This window comes from Rhincodon typus, chromosome 7 (assembly GCF_021869965.1).
Source record: "Rhincodon typus isolate 14 chromosome 7, sRhiTyp1.1, whole genome shotgun sequence".
Lineage (NCBI taxonomy): Eukaryota > Metazoa > Chordata > Chondrichthyes > Orectolobiformes > Rhincodontidae > Rhincodon > Rhincodon typus.
This window is the reverse complement of record NC_063338.1, coordinates 19,714,553-19,732,026: the sequence shown is the minus strand read 5'-3', so window position 1 is coordinate 19,732,026 and position 17,474 is coordinate 19,714,553. Positions and strand designations below refer to the sequence as shown.

The window sequence follows — 17,474 nt, the reverse complement described above, 5'->3', positions numbered from 1 at the left end:
TGGTGTGGAGCTTGCATGAAAATAGCTCGCTCAGTCTGAATATTGGTTCAAAAGAGACTTGTGACCTATGATCCACTTCATAAGAGTGGTTTACCCATACAGCAAAAGCAACCTGGGATCTTCTCTGGTGCAGAGGTGGAAGTGATGGGGAAAATCCCTCCATGATCACTTGACCTGATTTCTTTAATATAGGTTTGCAACTTGTCAAGATGGTATTTGAGCGCTGGTCTCTCCTCTCTCCCAGCCTCCCTGCTCAGCCACACACACCAATGTGCACTTATTCATTAAGCCACAGCATAGGTTTCAACTGATTGCCGTAGATTAAGATCCTAAAGCATTTGCGACCCACAGAATATTCAAACTGTTGCAGTGCTGTGTTATAAATTAAATGCACGATTTCAACAATGTTAAACAATTGATTAAATGAACTTCAAAGTATTTGCACAGATTAAATACAGCTCTGTACTGTGTCATGCTGTAACACACAAGATCATCATTCAGAAATAATTCTTTAAACTGTAGTTACAGAGGTCTGGGAACTTTGTTCCTAATCTAACCCTTTCCTGGGACTTAACATCAACTACCGGGGAGCTTGAATTTTGTTTTAATTTACTGATGGCGCTATCACAGCGGAAGTCATTCATTTGTAACTTATGGAGCCTTGAGGCTGCCATAATCTTTTCTCCCCAATGTTATTTTGATCAAATAAGCATTGAGACCCAACTTGGAATCATTCTGAGCATTGTCAACAAACATCTTCCTCAGCTCCTGAATCCTGTACTGAGGCGGTGGGCTCACCCTTGGTCATGGGACAACAAAACATCAGGGGCTTTTATTTTTGGAGTGATCAATTGGAGTACTCTATGTTCAGAAACAAGCATTCCCAACTCAAATAACAAATAGAACTCTTCCCACATTGTCGCAAAAACCTGCCTGAGAGTTCAGCTTTTGGAGGAGATCAGTGCACCACTGAACCAACTTCAACTCAAATAACCAATGGACTGTTGGGCTACGATTGTCATCTCTGGATTCTCACCGTAAACTCGTTTAAGACTGCCCAAACCCATATCAAGAAAAGCCAACAGACAGTAGGTACAAGAGGCTTCGACCATCCCACAGTTTGGGACTGGTCTGGATTGGCATGAAAGCTCACTGTCAAAACTATTGCAATATATTCTCCTTTACTGAAGTAAGTAAAGCAAAGAAGACTAGTGGAAGAGCCATCAGGATAATTACAAAGAGTATTACTTCAGGAGATTACATGGAGAACAGTAGATGGCTGAGATGAAGTAGGCAGCTCCACAGATTCTTAGGCTATCCTGTGTAGAAGTCTTTTTCAGCTCTATTGGAATGTGCTAACGGGATTGAGCATTCTTTTGTGTACCACCCTGAGTTCGGGCAGTAGTGTGCTATGAAGGTCATGGTCAAAGAACTATCTCCTAATCACCCCTGTGTTGCAGGTAAAGGGACTCTCACTCTGACTGTTAGAACTTAGCCAGCTAGCAGCAAGCCAAAAGCAATCAGGGGAACAAAAGAATTCTCTTTCACCCCAAATGCTGGGACTCTATTACAATGGAAAAGAATCAGAACTACGCAAACTCAAAAATCTGCAAAAATGAGGATCATGAAACTGACTATCATACTGCCAGTTGTAACGTTACTGACAACCTCCACTGCGACCTAAAACTGTCCGTTCATCACATACAATTCAGAGACTGATCCGTATTTCTGTTTGTTTAATGCTTTTATCCTTTCGGACTCCCCTCTCATTTCTAATTTAAATGTATGTGTGTTGCCTTACCAATTCCTCTCACACTTAATTTTTAATAAACTCACTTATTGTTAACTCAAGATGGCCTGGTTAAATGGACTTCTTTCAAAATGTAAGCTCATTTGGTTCTGGGAGAAAGGTATTTACAAGGGAAGGGGCGTTTTGGTAAATTTACCTCATTGAGACCCACTAAGGAGGCAGGAAACCAGTTAACCCCTCTTCATGCAGGAGCTTAATGATCCTTAATATCCGGGGGGGGGGGGAAGGGGGCGGTATCCTGTCAGGAACCCTGACAAATGTGGGGAACGTCACCTGAGACTCAGGTGTAACAACCCCTTCAGTCCACCTCCCAGGACCCCAGTGAGGCTGCCTACTGACCATCTCTTATAGACACATAAATTCACACAGCACAGAAAAGGCCTAGCGGCCCATCGAGTCTGCACCGACATAACTACCACTAAAGGTGCGCTACTCCCAATTTCCTGCATTTCTCCCATACGCTTGAATGTGATGCTATTCCAAGTGCTCATCCAAATATTTGTTAAAGGTTTTCTTCTGAGGCTTCCAGTGATGATTCTACTCAGGGTTTGCTGCAGTCCCAGTGACAGTTAGCCAGTGGCTTGTGGAGGTGGCCTGGGAACCCCAACAATAGGCTGCAAGGCTGCCTGATGGTCATATACTTTATAACAAAAGGGCAGAGCTGTCAATGTGTCTGCCGCTCCTTTTAGAAACATAATTCATTTCAATCTCAAATATGTTTCTGCAACTTTTCATCAAAGACTTCACTGTGGGGAAAAATTCATTTCAATCTTTCATCTCTATGTGCCTTATTTCCATCAATTTCAATCAATTCCCTTTTCCTTTTCAAGTCAAACAGGCAATTCGTTGGACACCACCAACCTCTCAAGGTTTGGCCACTTCCGCATCTTCCTTTAGAAACAGAAGGAGGCCATTCAGTCCCTTGAGTCTGTTTTCCCATTCAATTAGATCAGCATGCAACTTCCATTCTACCCACATGGCTTCTCTAAGCATCCATCCTTTGCCTCATAGAAACATTCAGTTTTGAACTATTTCAGTTTTGAATTCTTTTCAATTGACCGCCAACTGCACAAGAACTGCTTGTGGAGTAGACAGTGTGTACCAGTGCATTTCTACTCTGCTTTTTGTGAAAAGTTGCTTCTGGAGTTTGTCCCTGAATAGTTTGGTGCTAATATCAGGTTAGAACCACCACAGGAAATAGTTTTACATATCTATCGACCCAATCAACTCCTTTAACTCTTTTAGACCCTTCCATTACATCAGCATCCAGCTTGTATACTCAAGGTAATACAAGCCTAGTCAGAGCAATCTGCATGACACTCTCTTCCCAAGGCTAATGTATCTGTCCTAAGGTGTTAACCCAACACAGATGTGGTGCAACTAGAGCTTTATGTCAGAACGACCAAATACCACAACTTCAGCTCTAAGAATGTCTTCTCAAAACACAAAGGCCCGAGTTACAGAATTGCCCATGTACAGCAGATTCCTTTCCCTATGCAGGGTATTTTGCATTTGATGTAACAAAGATAGACCTCGTTGCGCAAAAGGACTCATCTTTACCAGGGTTTAAATACTGCTGTGATGGGTCATTAGCAGCCTTCATTCTGTCAAACAATGAGACATGATGGCTCTGATGCAGCACTCTAAATTGTTCCGAGATACCAGAGGAGAGTCTTGATCTGTCTTGGTGTAATTCCCCTTCGTTTCCCAATGACGTGTTCAACAAAGGCCTGGGCTGAGGTAACACTGCGCAGTCACCTGGCTCACTAATGTGACTGCAGTACCTCTTACACCTCACTGAAGGCAACACCAGAGCAGATGCCACACATTTACAAGTTGGTTAATGGTTGGGAGTGGCAGCACCCTGGAATCTTGGATTCCCGTCTCTTAGTCCAATGCTACTGACATCGACCATTTCAGCAGAGGCTGTCATGCCCAGCTTTTAGATGTCTCGGAGTAATTCTAATCAGTAAGAGAGGAGGTTATATGAGAGGGGAAGTGGTGCATCCTGGGTCAGAATGACTTAAACTATTGCCCATCATAATTAACACTCTGAGAACATTTTAGTCTGCACATCTTGAACAAAATAAAAATACTGGCTTGTAAACCCACCCCACCCATCCCCAAATCCAAACCTGAGAAGACCAAACAGGCATGATTTCAAAAAGTGAAAGTGCCTTGTCTTAAACAGGAAAGCTTCCATCTTTATGCGAATCTGCATCCTGGTGCAAATCTTGAGCTGACCTTCCAGTTTGGTGTGCCTGAAGGTAATAGCCAGCTGTAGAGGGGTTTTGATGAATGCCCGCAATGGTTTGCAGCCTGTCTGAGGGCACTGTGCTCCCACTGGGATGTTCATAACCTCCAGCAAATGCCAGGTCTCCAGTGTCCAAACTGCAGCTGCTCTCCACCTAGGAACACAGTGAGAGAAGAGAGAAAGGTGAGAGATTAGCTTTACTATGAATAATCACCTTATGGATATGAACTTGCAATTGGAGCAGGCCAGGATGTGCCAGGCGTAACTGGAAGGCTGTTCTCAGAGCTGGAAGTGGGATTCTCGTTCTCTTGTGACTGCTGTATTGACTCTGAGAATGTCATCCACCTGCTGGCACCTTCCTGTTGTCACCTTTATGGCCTATCTTCACATATTGGGAGTAGACAAGAAGTCTATTCGGTGATTAGGACCATCAGAAGGCCAATCTCCTCTTTACCTGAAACAAAAACCAGAAATTCCTGGAAAGGCTCAGCAGGTCTGGCAGCCTCTGTGGAGAGAAATCAGAGTTAAACGTTTCGGGTCCGGTGACCCTCCCTCAGAAACCGATGGTAGCCGAGAAAATGTTGATTTTTATGCAGAAGATGGGTTGGCGGAAGGGTTTAGGGAGTAAATGATGAATGGAGAATAAAGCCCAAAGAGAGAGAAAAAAAGTTGGACAGACGAAGGAGTGGATCACGATCAGCCTGAATGAATAGCCGTTAGTAGACAAATAGTGGCTCACAATGGATTGTATTTAACAGCAGACCATGTGATAACAAGGCCTGGCGTGTGGGTGTTGGGGTAAGGACGTGGCAGAAGGTGCCTCAAGCTCTGAAAGTGTTGAACTCAACATTGTGTCCAGCAGGCTGTCGAGTTCCCAAGCGGAAAATGAGATGTTGTTCTTCCAGCTCTCCCCTTAACTGATATGTTTTGCTCAAGTCACTACAGACGTGTAACAGTACATCCCCTCAGCTCAGGGGGCATACAGTGTCATTGCCCAAGCCAAGGGTAACCAACACAGCATATCGTGCCCAATGACAGCTCAGTGTAACTCAGATTTATCTGAGGAGAGACTGTGCCCTACTGAACCACCATCTCTCAAGCAGAAGTTCCTTTAAAGAGATGTAGAGGGTGGGACTGGACACCTTCTCCCCTCCCTCCCAAGTGGCCCACACTCTGAGGCTTCAGTTTGCTCTCCTAAACTCCCTAGTTGGGGCAGGACTGCTCAGTCTTGTTTTACAGGGAGTGGGAGCAGAGGGAAATCTGCTGGCCTCTTCTGCGCCATTTCATGGTGTCACTTCTGAAATAGCGAGCTCTGCACAAATCGAAACACTGGCATAGCCTGCAGATCTTCAATGGAATGATGCTGCGACAGTTTATAAAAATGCCGTTAGTTCCAGTGGAATCGGAAACAGATTCAGACACGGCTTACATTCCTGGCATCCAAGACAGGCAGTAAACTCTCCACGATTGAGGCTTCTAGGCCTGCGAAATCTTGCTGCAATTTGGAGACTTGCAATCTTTTGAGCTGGGAACTGCTTTCAAAAGCAAACTGGACCAGTAAAACAACAGTGTCCTCTGTCATTGGAAATCTCTGTTGAAATCAGTTTGGGAACTCTCGACATGAGATGCAAAGACACAGCGCAGACCTGTCCATGGTGTTGCAGAAATTGGCATTAGGTCAGTTGTCTCACTGGAAGGGGTGGAAACAGGATATCTTCACACTGGTCGCTCTGTGACATATGAAGTTAGGATTGGACCCCAGCACCCTACAAGTTGGATCAGACTGAAAATAGAGCCCAACACGAGAGGAACACACGCTCCATGTGCTAACAGCAGGCTCCTGGCAAACTAAGTTGCCACTTAGATCTAATATTAGCAGCTCCACAAGAAAGCTGAAACTTAGCTCCCTGGTCTCAGCTAATAACACTTTCACCTCTCGAGTCAGAAGGATGAAGTCCTAGCTTACAGGATGAGGACAGAAATCTAGGCAGAAGGATCGTTGCTTTGCCAGAGGCATCATCTTACAGATGAAATATTGAAACAAATCCCTGCCTGCCGTCTCATGGGATGTTACTACGCTGACAATCAGCACAGTTCTCCCCGGCATCTTGACCAATGCTTATCCCTCTATCAATGTCGGCAAAACACATGAACGGATCATTGCCACTTCTCTGTTTGCGAGAGCTGGCAAACTCACCGCTGTGTTTGTAACAATGCAACAGCAATGTCACTTTCCAAAGGAGCTCAGTCGCTCTACAGCACTGTGGGACATCCTGCAATCCTGAATCAAAATGCAAGTCTTTCTTTCCTTCGGTTAAGAAAGAATAGATGATTAAAGATTCTGAAAAAAAAAACAGACGGAAACATGCACAGTGCACTATTAAACCTCCATGCTAGATGTGGCAACCTTTATACCTTTAAGATACCCCGTAAAACCTCTGCCTTCTCCCCTAATATCTCAGCTCATTCTTTTTTTGGTCACATTCCTGTGAAGCACCTTGGGACACTACAAGTGTAAATATACACTTTTGTTGCTCGATCCACAGCGGTGTTGCAGTCTGATGAAAGGGTTGTTTTGTGTTAGGATGACTACCATTTGGTTCAGGGCCACACGCTTCCCAATTATTGCTCACGATTTTCTCTCGCAAAGGCCCTGACTGTGACTTGAGTACGATTTTTGCTGGTGTCATCACTTCCTGAGCTTCAATCAAGTGGCATCGCATCACGCACGTGGTCAGCAAGTGCCACAGGTTCAGGGTGAAGTCAGTTTCTGCCCACACAAGTATCTCAGCCAAACAGACTGAAAAGCAGCCAGGGCAGGATGCCCCTTGGTCACTTACCTCCTCTCCCCAATCTTTGGCTGACTCCTAGGCACTGTGTGCCACGCTACACTGCCAGGCAGCAAAACGCTAACTTTACCCACTGACTTTATCAAGGATTTTAATAAATGCAAGGTATAATCGATGGCCACTCTCTTTGTTAGATTCAGTCAATGATAGAATCCGATCATAGCCCGTCTCTGGGAAATGCTTGCTTTCAGAGGGCCCTCAGTGTTGAAACCACAGAACGTTAACATGGAGGAACAGCAAACAATTAGGAAAGCAAAGAGCATGTTAGCCTTTATTAACCAAAGATGGGACTATGAGAGTGAAGAGACCTTATTGCACTGAGGGGCAATTTCTTCACACCAGCTGGTTGTTCGTATGTGGAATGAGCTGCCAGGGGAAGCGGTAGATGCAGATACAGATACAACATTTAAAAGACATTTGGACAGGTACATGAATAGGAAAAGTTTAAAGGGAAATGGAAGAAACAAAGGCAAGTAGAACTAGTTTAGTTTGGGAAAGTTGGTCAGCATGGACAAGTTGGACTGAAGGGTCTGTTTCTGTGCTGTATGACTCTATATGTGCAAGAACTTGATCAGATTATACCTGGAGTATTGCACTAAATTTGGTCTCCTTACCTGTAGAAGGATATAACTGCTTTAAAAGGAGTACCGCCACAATTCACTAGAATGATTCCTGAAATGAGGATTGTACTGACAGTCTGAGTAAATTAAGCCTGTACTCCCTAATGTTTCAGAAGAACGAGAAATGATCTAACAGAAACATGTGAAATTCTGCAGCAAACTGACGGGGGTACATGCCGAGAGGATGTTTCCCTCTGGCTGGGGAACCTAGAAAACAAGGGCACAGTTTCAGAACAAGGAGATTAGTCATTTACAATTGAGCTGATGAATGATCCACTCACTCAAAGATCTGTGAATCTTTTGAATTCAATCATCTGTGGATATGGGTGGGAAGGTGGTGTTCTTGCAGAAGATGAGCCATAGCATTACTGGACAGGAAAGCAGGCTTTTGAGGGGCTGAATGGGCTACAGCAGATCCTATTTCATTTGTTTTGTTCCTTTGTTTGTCTTTACCTGCTAGACACAAATTTCTGATCTTAGTCACAAGTATAAGAGAAAGCACAGTTAGCATTGTTCCTCAACGGAGATTGTCTGGGGACTTAACAATGAAAATTGAGGACACTGAAGGTGAATTGAGCAGATATTTTGCCTCTTTCTTCACTGTAGATAACAATAATATCCCAGAAATAAATATGAATCTGAAGGTAAAAGGAAGTGAAGAACATAAAACAGTTAGAATCACCGGGTGAAAGGGGATTGTGAGAATTATTAAAATAACGATAAGTCCCCATGTCCTGAAGGACTTCAACCTCTGGTTTTAAAAGTGGTGGTTCAGATCATTAATGTATTTGTTTAAATATTCCAAAATTTGCTCAATTCTAAAAAGGTTCTGTCAAATTGGAAAACAGGGAATGTGACTCCTCTATTCTAAAAAGGAAAGCTACAGGACAGTTAGCCTAATGCCTGTCATTGGAAAAATGCCACAATCTATTAATAAGGAGTTTATAGCAGGACTTTCAGAAAAGCTTAATGCAATCAGGCAGAGTCAACATGGTTTTCCAAAAGGGAAATCAAGTTTGTTTATTTCATTGGAGCTCCTTGAGGCAACAACAAGCAATATCGATTAAGGGGAAATGTTGCATATACTGTACTTATATTTCCTCTATTTAGGTTTCCAGAAGATATTTGACAAAGTGCCACATCAAAGGTTACAAAACAAAGTAAGAGCTTATTTTGCGTGTGAGTGTGTGTGTGGGGTGAAGGGGAGGTAATACATTAGCATTGGCAGAGGATGAACAGAGCCTAATAGGAAGCAGCGGCAGAAAGGGGCTGTTTTCAGGTTGGTGAGTGGTGTGCCACAGGTCTCAGTATCAGGGCCACAACCATTTTCCTATCAATTATTGGATGAAAGACCGAATGCATGGTTGCAAAGTTTGTTGTAGATATTAACAGGTTGGTTAGAAAATAAGATATGAAGAAGATGTAAATGTTCTGCAAAGAATATTTACAGGTTATGTGAGTGAGGAAACCTCTGGCAGATAGAGTATAATGTGGGGAAATGTATACTCGCTGACTTTTGCAAGAAGAACAGAAATGTAGCATCTTCTCTAAATAGAGATTGCAGGCCTCAGAAGGATATCGGTGTCCTGGTATATGAATCACAAAAGGTACAGAGAGTGGTTAGGAAGCCAAGTGCAATGCTGTCTTTTACTGTAGGGGAATGTATTCATTTGAATGTAAACATTCAAGATGGTGGCACAGTAGGACGCTCCAGCCGGAGCTCCCCTGCTTCGTCAGTTCCTTGTCCTTTTTCTTTCTTTTTTTCCCTCTTTTCTGCAATTTTTATTCCTCCCCTTCCCAACTTTTATCTTCTTAAACGACCCTACCTGAAGGGAATGGACAATGGGGGTGAGTTTGAGTGCAGCTAGACGTGGGAGACGAGTCAGAAACCAGACCAGCGCAGAGGCCAGTCCCAGAAGTCAGTCCTGGCTAGAGCCCGGAGCAGGAGCAGACCAAGCCCAGGCCGAGCTGGGAGGTGAGTCCGAACTGGAGGCCAGCTTGTGCAGGCAGCGAGGCCTGGTGTTCTGAAGCCAGCTGGGGCACAGACTCCATGAAAAGGACTATAATTTGAGTACTTTTAAAGATACTTCTCACTCTTATCCTGGACGTTGAGTAATTTGAGTACTTTTTAAAACTTTGAATTCCTGCACTAGACTTTGTTTTTACTCTTTCAATTCTGTAACAAACACCTGAAGTATCTGTACCTAGGTACGTAAGATAGCGCTAAAGAGGTGACATTACAAACCCTTCACTGCACTCATTCAAGTGCATGTGATAATAAAGGCAATTCCATTCTATTCTACACCATATTCACGTCAAAGTGTTTGCTACAGTCGTGTAAAGCATTGGTGAGGTCACATTTGGAGCACTGTGTACATTTTGGTCACCTTTTATTTAAGAAAGGATATAAAAGCAGTAGAGGCAGTTTGGAGAATGTTCACTGACTGATACTTGGAATACAGAAATCATCTCATGAGGAAATGTTGGACAAGCTGGGCTTTTTCTATTGGAGCTTTGAAGAATGAAGAACAGCACAGCACAGGAAGATGTCCTTCGGCCCACTAAGCCTGCATCAACACATGACACCTTACTAAACTGAAACCTCCTCGCTTCTACACGGTCCATATACCTCTATTCCCTGTCTATTCATGTATCTGTCAAGATGCCTCCAGTGAGGGGAGATCTTATTGAAAGATGTAAGATCTTAATGGGGCTTGACAGGGTGGATGTAGAAAAGATACTTCCCTTTGTGGGAGAGACTAGAACACAGTTTAAAATCAGACTCTCCCATTTAAGATTGCAATGAGGATGATCCTTTTCACTGAGAGCGCTGTGAGTTTTTGGAACCCTTCCCCAGAGCATGAGGGATATTGAATCAGGAGTCAGCATGTACTTATAAAGGAGAAATTATGTTTAACTGACTTGCTGGAGTGTTGATGTGGTATATATGGATTTCCAGAAGGCAAATGACTTGTGAGGCAAGTTGTAGGTCATAGTATGAAAGCAACAGGGCAATGCGGATACAAAATTGGATGGAAAACAGAATTGAGTGGCCAATGGATATTTTCAGACTGGAAGTGAAGTTCTCTGTACTGGGACTCTTGCTTTTTCTGATTTATTTGCAGGGGACAATTTTCAAGTCTGCTGATGAGACAGAACTTGGAAGAATTATAAACTGTGACAAGGACAGTGTGGAACTCCAAAAGGACATTGACTAGTTGGTGGAGTGGCCAGATAGGTAGCAGATGAGGCTCATTGTAGAGAAGTGTGAGGTGATTCACTTTGGTCAGAGAAAATTGAAACAAAATAAAAGGGGGTAAAATTCTAAAGGGGGTGCAATAGCAGAGGGACCGGGTTGCAAATGTGCAGAAATCATTGATGATGGCAGAAGAGGTGGAGAGAGCAGTGAATAAAGCATACAGTGATGGTGTGGAGGTGCCAGAGTTGGACTGGGGTGGACAAGGTCAGAAATCACACGACACCAGGTTATAGTCCAACAGGTTTATTTGAAAACACAAGCTTTCGGAGCCTCAGTCCTTCTTCAGGTGTTAGTGTTCTTGGCTTTACTAATTGGGGCATAGAGTACATGAGCTCAGAGGTGATGTAGAATGTGTATGAAACCCCCTATAGACCTCAGCTAGAGTAATCTGTATAGTTCTGGGTGCCACATTGCAGGAAAGATGTGAATGCATTGGAGAGAGTGCAGAAGTAATTTACTAGTACAGTTCCAGGCATGAAAAAAATTCAGCTATGAGGATAGATTGAAGAAGTTCAGATTGTTCTTCCTGGAGAGAGGAGATCTGATTGAAGCTTTCAAAAGCATGAGCAGACAGAATAGATAGGGCAAAGGTGTTCCTGCTTATAACACAAGAACAACAGGGTGTAGATTTAAAGTGATGTGCAAACAAAGCAAGTGTTAACTGAGGAAAAAAAAGTTTCATACAGTGAGTTGCCAGGGCATGGAATGCACTGACTGGAATGGTGGGACAGGGCAGGTTCAATCCGGGCATTCAAAAGTGCACTGGATGGTTATTTGAATGGTGATGGTGTTCAGGGATATACGGAAAAGGCAGGAAGACTGGCACTAGGTAATAGACCTGGTGCAAGCATGATGGGCTGAAAATGGCCTCCTTCTGCACCATAATAATTCTGAGTTTCTGTGAATGTATTTAGGGTCAAGTTAGACGGATCCTTGACCAACAAGGGGACTGGAGGGCAGCATGATGATGTTGAGGCTGCAATCCAGTCAGCTACAACCTTCTTGAGCGATGAAGCAGGTTCATCGGGCCAAACACTTGCTCCAAACCTATATGTTCATATGAATTTTCCCAAACGTTAAAAATTTATGAGCAAGCTTAAGCCATGTACTTATCTTTTCTCTAGTTCACTCTGGCCAGCTAACCCTCTGGTTTATCAGTGTTCTAGTCCCATGTGAAACATGGAACCATGGGTCATCTCTCCCAAGACCTATCCCACTAGAAGTAACACTTTCCTTTTCAAACAGAGATACATAAATAAAATTGCAACTAGAGTTTGGAGTCTGGTTCAAAGACAGAAGTTGCTGGAAAATCTCAGCAGGTCTGGCAGCATCGATGAACAAAAAAATCAAAGTTAACGTTTCAGGTCCAGTGACCCTTCCTCAGAACGTTCACCGGACCCAAAATGGTTAACTCTGATTTTTTCTTCACAGACGCTGCCAGACCTGCTGAGCTTTTCCAGCAACTTCTGTTTTTGTTCCTGATTTACAGCACCCGCAGTTCTTTCGGTTTTCATTTGGAGTTTGGTTACCTTGTGGGAATTGTCTTGAGGTACAAATGCTGGGAAATATCCATAAGGATCCACTGTGAGCGAATGTTGCTCTGGACACAGGTCCACAAATGGGTTGCTGGAAGAAATTAGGGGCTGATATTGGCAGTGAGGTATCCCCTGAGTTTGCTGCTTCTGTGGTAAGGTGTGATGTGTAGACAATGTGGCAAGGAAACTATGGTAATGGCCATCGTTGCCAGTTCCTTCATTCATCGTTAACTCCATACAAGGTGCCTCAGTCACATGGGAATCTGTGCTCGGAGTGATCCCACTCGGACACGTGGGGAGCAGCTGCTGATAGGAAGTCAGGCTCTGATCATAACCAAGGAGGTGATCCAATTTGTCCACAATCGGCTGATCAACTGCCAACTGGCAACTGTAATCCAACAGCTGGGCGTTTGCCGGGCTACGAGAGAGCATGCTGTTGACCAGAGGTGATGGCTGGTGGGTCTTTGGTTTGAACTGGCGCTGTGCGTGCAGATGCACCTTAAGCTGCTGATGGGTGGGTTCCTCCTGAGTCTCTTGAGGTTGCTGCCCATCGCTGGATTGGAAACACTGAGCCAAGCCCTGGTCACTCTGGTAGGCCTGCAGCAACAGGCCTTGCTGCTGTGATGTCTGACGGTCAGAATGGAAAGAGCGTTGGGAACGCTGGCAGGGATACTGAGCCTCATTGCCCGGGGCTTTGCAGGGATACGTCAAAGGGTCTGTGAGCGCAGTCTGGGAAAAACCGGGAGTCGGGAAGGGTTGCTGGGCCCCGGGGCACTCCTGGCCGCTCTTCGTCACGATCGAGTCGTGGACGTAGGACAAAATCTCCCTGTTTGTCCAAACGTCGTTCAATGTCGGGACGCGTCCCGGGTCCGTATCCACCGTCACCGTCCTCTCGTCGAACAGGAGGAGCTGCAGGTCGTCTGCTCCGAATCCCAGGTTTTCCAGAGCACTGAATAAGTCACTGTTCAGACAACTGTCCTCGGCAGGCGGGTCGAGGGAGTCCAACGTGGCCAGCAGGGGGTCGAGGTGCCCGGCGTCAACCCCCTGCTGGCTCACTTCACCGGGGTCACTTGCACGCCACTGCCAGTCACCTCCGACTGTGCCAGCGGGCTGGCTGCCCTGGGGATACCTGGGCTCCGACGCTGGGTGGCAGACGTACGCGGATTCGTCCTGACGCATCATGGCGCCCAGAAGGGAGCTGGGGTCCACGTTTCTCTGACCCTTCTTGGCTTTGCTGGTCGAGTTCCTCCTGCCCCTGCCTCCCCTCCCTCCGTCCCGCCAGGGGTCAGGCACTCCCGGGACGGAGCAGGCCGCTTGGTAGAGCAGCGCCTCTCCCGTGGCGAAGGTGAATGGCAGGTGCAGCGAGCGTTTACGGAGCTCCTGCCCTCCTTCTTCATCCCTGTGGGACAAGACCGTGGAACAAAATCAGTCACTTTGCCGCCGTGGACGCGCCTAAAATACCACGCGGGTCCCCAGGGGGGAAACGTGCTTCATATTTCCCTGTTACGCCTGTGCAATTCTCTTTCCAAGAAAGCGGGGGTCGGGGATGGGGGGTGGGGGTAAGGTGGAGGGAGGGGTCATTGGATACTGTTAAGGCTGAGTTAGAAAGGTTCTTGATTTTGACAGGGGCAGCCAAAGGGGTCAGGGTAAGTGGAGTCGAGGCCACGAATGGATCTTTTCGAACGGTCGGGCAGGCTTGAGGGGCACATTGGCCTATTCCTGCTCCTAATGTACGTGTTCTGACATATTTGGAACATGCAAAGTCGAGAGCTTCAGCTAGACAACCATAGGCATGACAACCTGGGTTTACTGAGAGTCACTTCAGTGCCCCTGACAGAGTTGGCGGGGTGAGATCATCAGCTCAGATTGTCCGTCCAGTTCTATTTGTCCCCCTCAGGAAAGCTCGTCTGTGCTCCCTCCAGGAATATCTCAAAATCCACATTCCCGTCAGAAAAAATGACGGCTTGCAAAGATACTGAGCATGCCCTCAACGGATATTCTAGCATCAGTCCAGCCCTTGCAGAAGGTAAGCACTTGGGACTAAAAGTAAGATCCTCCGGGACATCCACTGAGTATTCTCAAGGCAAGGAAGTAAGGGGCGATGGGGATGTGACACGTCAGGAGCAGGGTGCTTCTCTGCTTCAGGGCAGAGTTCAGCCTGTCCCTGTGTGCCTGTCTGACCTTTGCCCACACTTTCTGGGAATCCCTAGCGGTTTTCGAGCTGGATTTCCATCCTCATGGGAGAGCCTACCATTGCAAAAGAGGAAATTGTGACCGGACCAGTAGAGGCAGTGCGGGGCAGAAGCATTCCAAAGTTCAGACAGATGGTAGCCACCCAGAGGTTGCAACCTTTCAGCAGCTAAGTGGGGCTGACTGCATTTTACAAACCCACCTTTCATTAGGGGAACAGGGTAGATAAATCCACTGGGGAAGCTGGACCCTGCACCTTCAAATTTCCCCACTCTTCCCAGGCATATGGAATAGCGACAAGCAATGACAGCAAGACTGCGAGGGTTTGGTGGGGTGGGGGTTTCCATTTTCTGTAAACAGCTAGGAACTAATGAGCCAGGTTGACCAACTGTATGTGGTGTCAGTGTTCCGGTGGGGCCACATTCATGTCTGCACTGGAGTGTCAGTTTCTGTGTTGCACAACCCCAGCCTACATCCTCTAGCCAGCTAACATTGCAAATTAGAATGAAACTAAGGGCTCTCATGTTGTCACATCTAGAAGTGTGATTATTTCACATTTTTCAGAAGCCAAAACTCACGATCTCCCTCACATTCCGACGGGAATGTGGAGGAGAATTCCCTCCCTCAGTCTGCAACAAAAATAAAAACAGAAATCTACCATCAGGGACGGGTTCCAATAAAAGCTGATGGAAGGCTTTATAAGCCAGACCCCCTCAGTCTCCACAACACTGGGTGCTTTCACAGCTTAAATCAACCTCTTAGACCTTTGTCTTTCTACCCACAATGGATTTGAACATGGGAAGAGCTCTCGCCGCTTGACATTAAAAGTAGGAGGGATCATGTTATTTAAAAACTAGAGAAGGAGAATGCAATGCTGGAAACAAATATAGCATCAAAGGAAGGACAACAGGGACAGATTGAACAACCTTACGGTCAGCTCACTCACACTAGGGGCCTCTGAGTCGCGATGATATAATCCGGTCTTCCATTTTTGTACACCAGCCTCGCATTTGCTTGAACCCAGGCCCATCGGTTGTCTTTGGTAAGCAGTCGGAAGACAGTCAGGCCACTCTCTCCGGTTTTAATCACTGCAACCGAAACAAAAGCCAGTGTGAGCTCAGCCATTTTGGCCAAATGACTCTTAATGGGCAGGACACAGTGATAGTTCTCTCCTCAACATTCACGCTGCATGGTCACGATACAATTCTTCCTACATTCAGATTCCTGGTCAAGGAACCCATCGCCCAGATGCTAATGACTCTAAGCCTGGAGATTCAGAGGAGTCAGGGAAGGGTGACTAAAACAGGCCGAATTCAGAAACACGCCCAACCATAATTTGAGAGTTGTGTTAAAAATATATCAACAATGGATTGGACTGAAATGACTACTCCAGTCTTACAATTCTTCAGCAATTTCTACTGTCTGGAAAATCTTCCTTGAATACCAATTTCTAAACAACTAAAATCTAAAAATTCTAAACATCCTCCCATCCTTCTGAATAGAAGGTAGGGACCAAAACAAAACGCAACAAAATCAAGAATGATCAGGAAGCTTTGATTAGATCGGAACAAAGAACAAAACCTTTGATGAAAATAGAAAGGGAAGTAAGGGATAGCATAGCAGAAGAAAAGTGAGTCTAAAAAAATGTAGATGTGTTTTGATGGCAATTATTTTTGCAAACTCATTCCAATGCAGTACAGGCATAGATCTGAAACCTTGAGCTGAAGTTTAGCAAACTTCGACAATGTGTTAATTTTGAGGAGTTTCATGGAGGGTTTCGCTCTGTGAGCCAGAAGGGGCTTTCCCGTGCAGTTTTCTGGGGCTCACATGTATGCACTGTGCCTCCATGATGCTGCATTAGGGAACTGAGAAAGAACTTCTCAAGGCACAAAGATGGTATGGGCGATACTTCATTACAAATTGACATTCACATTCATAACTGTATGCACCTTTACAGCATCATCTGTCTGACCGACTGTCAGTCTAGCCTGTCCTTTGCACCATACCATGCTTCAGACCTGTCTAAGGGAGGGCCACACTTTCCCTAATACCCAGCACAGCACGTCATCTTCACATTGTTCAGTGTGGAAACCTCTCAAACGATTGGAAGCATTATATTTTGTTGAAAAATAGAAAAAGCGAAGAAGGAAAACAAATGAAAAAAATGCATTTGCTTCTGGCGACAGACAGGGCCCACTTGCTTTACAAGCTCCAACAAATTTGCAGTCAATGAATAAATACTGCATCCAGCTCGAATCTCCAGGAACTGGACGCCAGTTAACTGGTGTGTTGCATCTGATGCTGCATCGCTCTTTCAGGCTGGAAATAGTGTTCACCCAGTGCAATGCTCTCATCCTCCTCCTCGGACAACTGGTGAAATGCAGTGTTTTTGCTGAATAGCCTACTAGTGCAATGCTGTCGGTGTAACATTGAGGTAGGACCATCTATCTGTCCACCCGCTTGTCCAATCACTGCTGACTACTGTGGCAAGTCGCCTGGCTTTCTGCCTATGCTAAACAGCAAGCCCACGAGTGAAATACCGTGAGCCTTTAAGTTCTGGCTGAAAAGGCAAAGCAAGAGAAAGCAGCAGCCTTACAGTGCGAGATGTCAGTGCATTGCACCGCCAATGTCTGTGGAGTGGGGGAGTGGAATACACACGCCTGCTGCCTACTGAGCGTGCCCTGAGATACTGGTTCCCAGTGTCCACGATGGAAGTTCAGAGGAGCAAATGGCAACTTGGAATTGCCAGGTACCTGCTCCCAATTTTATCTTGGGAATTCTCACCATTTCTGGTTTCTCTCCAGTGGGAGGAAGAATGGTAGCCTGTACATTAATGAGGTGAGATAAGGTAGTAATAAGGGTGATAATGGTCATAACCCATGCTAATCGGTCACTCACAACAAAAACAGAAGTTTCTGGAAAAGCTCAGCCGGTCTGGCAGCATCTTAGAGTGGTCA

General features: G+C 45.4%; 1 protein-coding gene across 1 annotated transcript in view; it reads right to left on the bottom strand.

The window, feature by feature from the left end:
• Positions 1–3,993: 3,993 nt before the first annotated feature.
• The window catches only part of LOC109924863 (aryl hydrocarbon receptor-like), a 137,908-nt gene continuing 124,427 nt past the window's right edge, over positions 3,994–17,474 (bottom strand). The window contains exons 7-9 of the mRNA XM_048598702.1: positions 15,464–15,605; positions 12,322–13,726; positions 3,994–4,218 (exon numbers count right to left, since the gene is read on the bottom strand). Coding sequence (XP_048454659.1) covers positions 3,994–4,218; positions 12,322–13,726; positions 15,464–15,605 — 1,772 coding nt within the window. The remainder of the gene's footprint in view (positions 4,219–12,321; positions 13,727–15,463; positions 15,606–17,474) is intronic.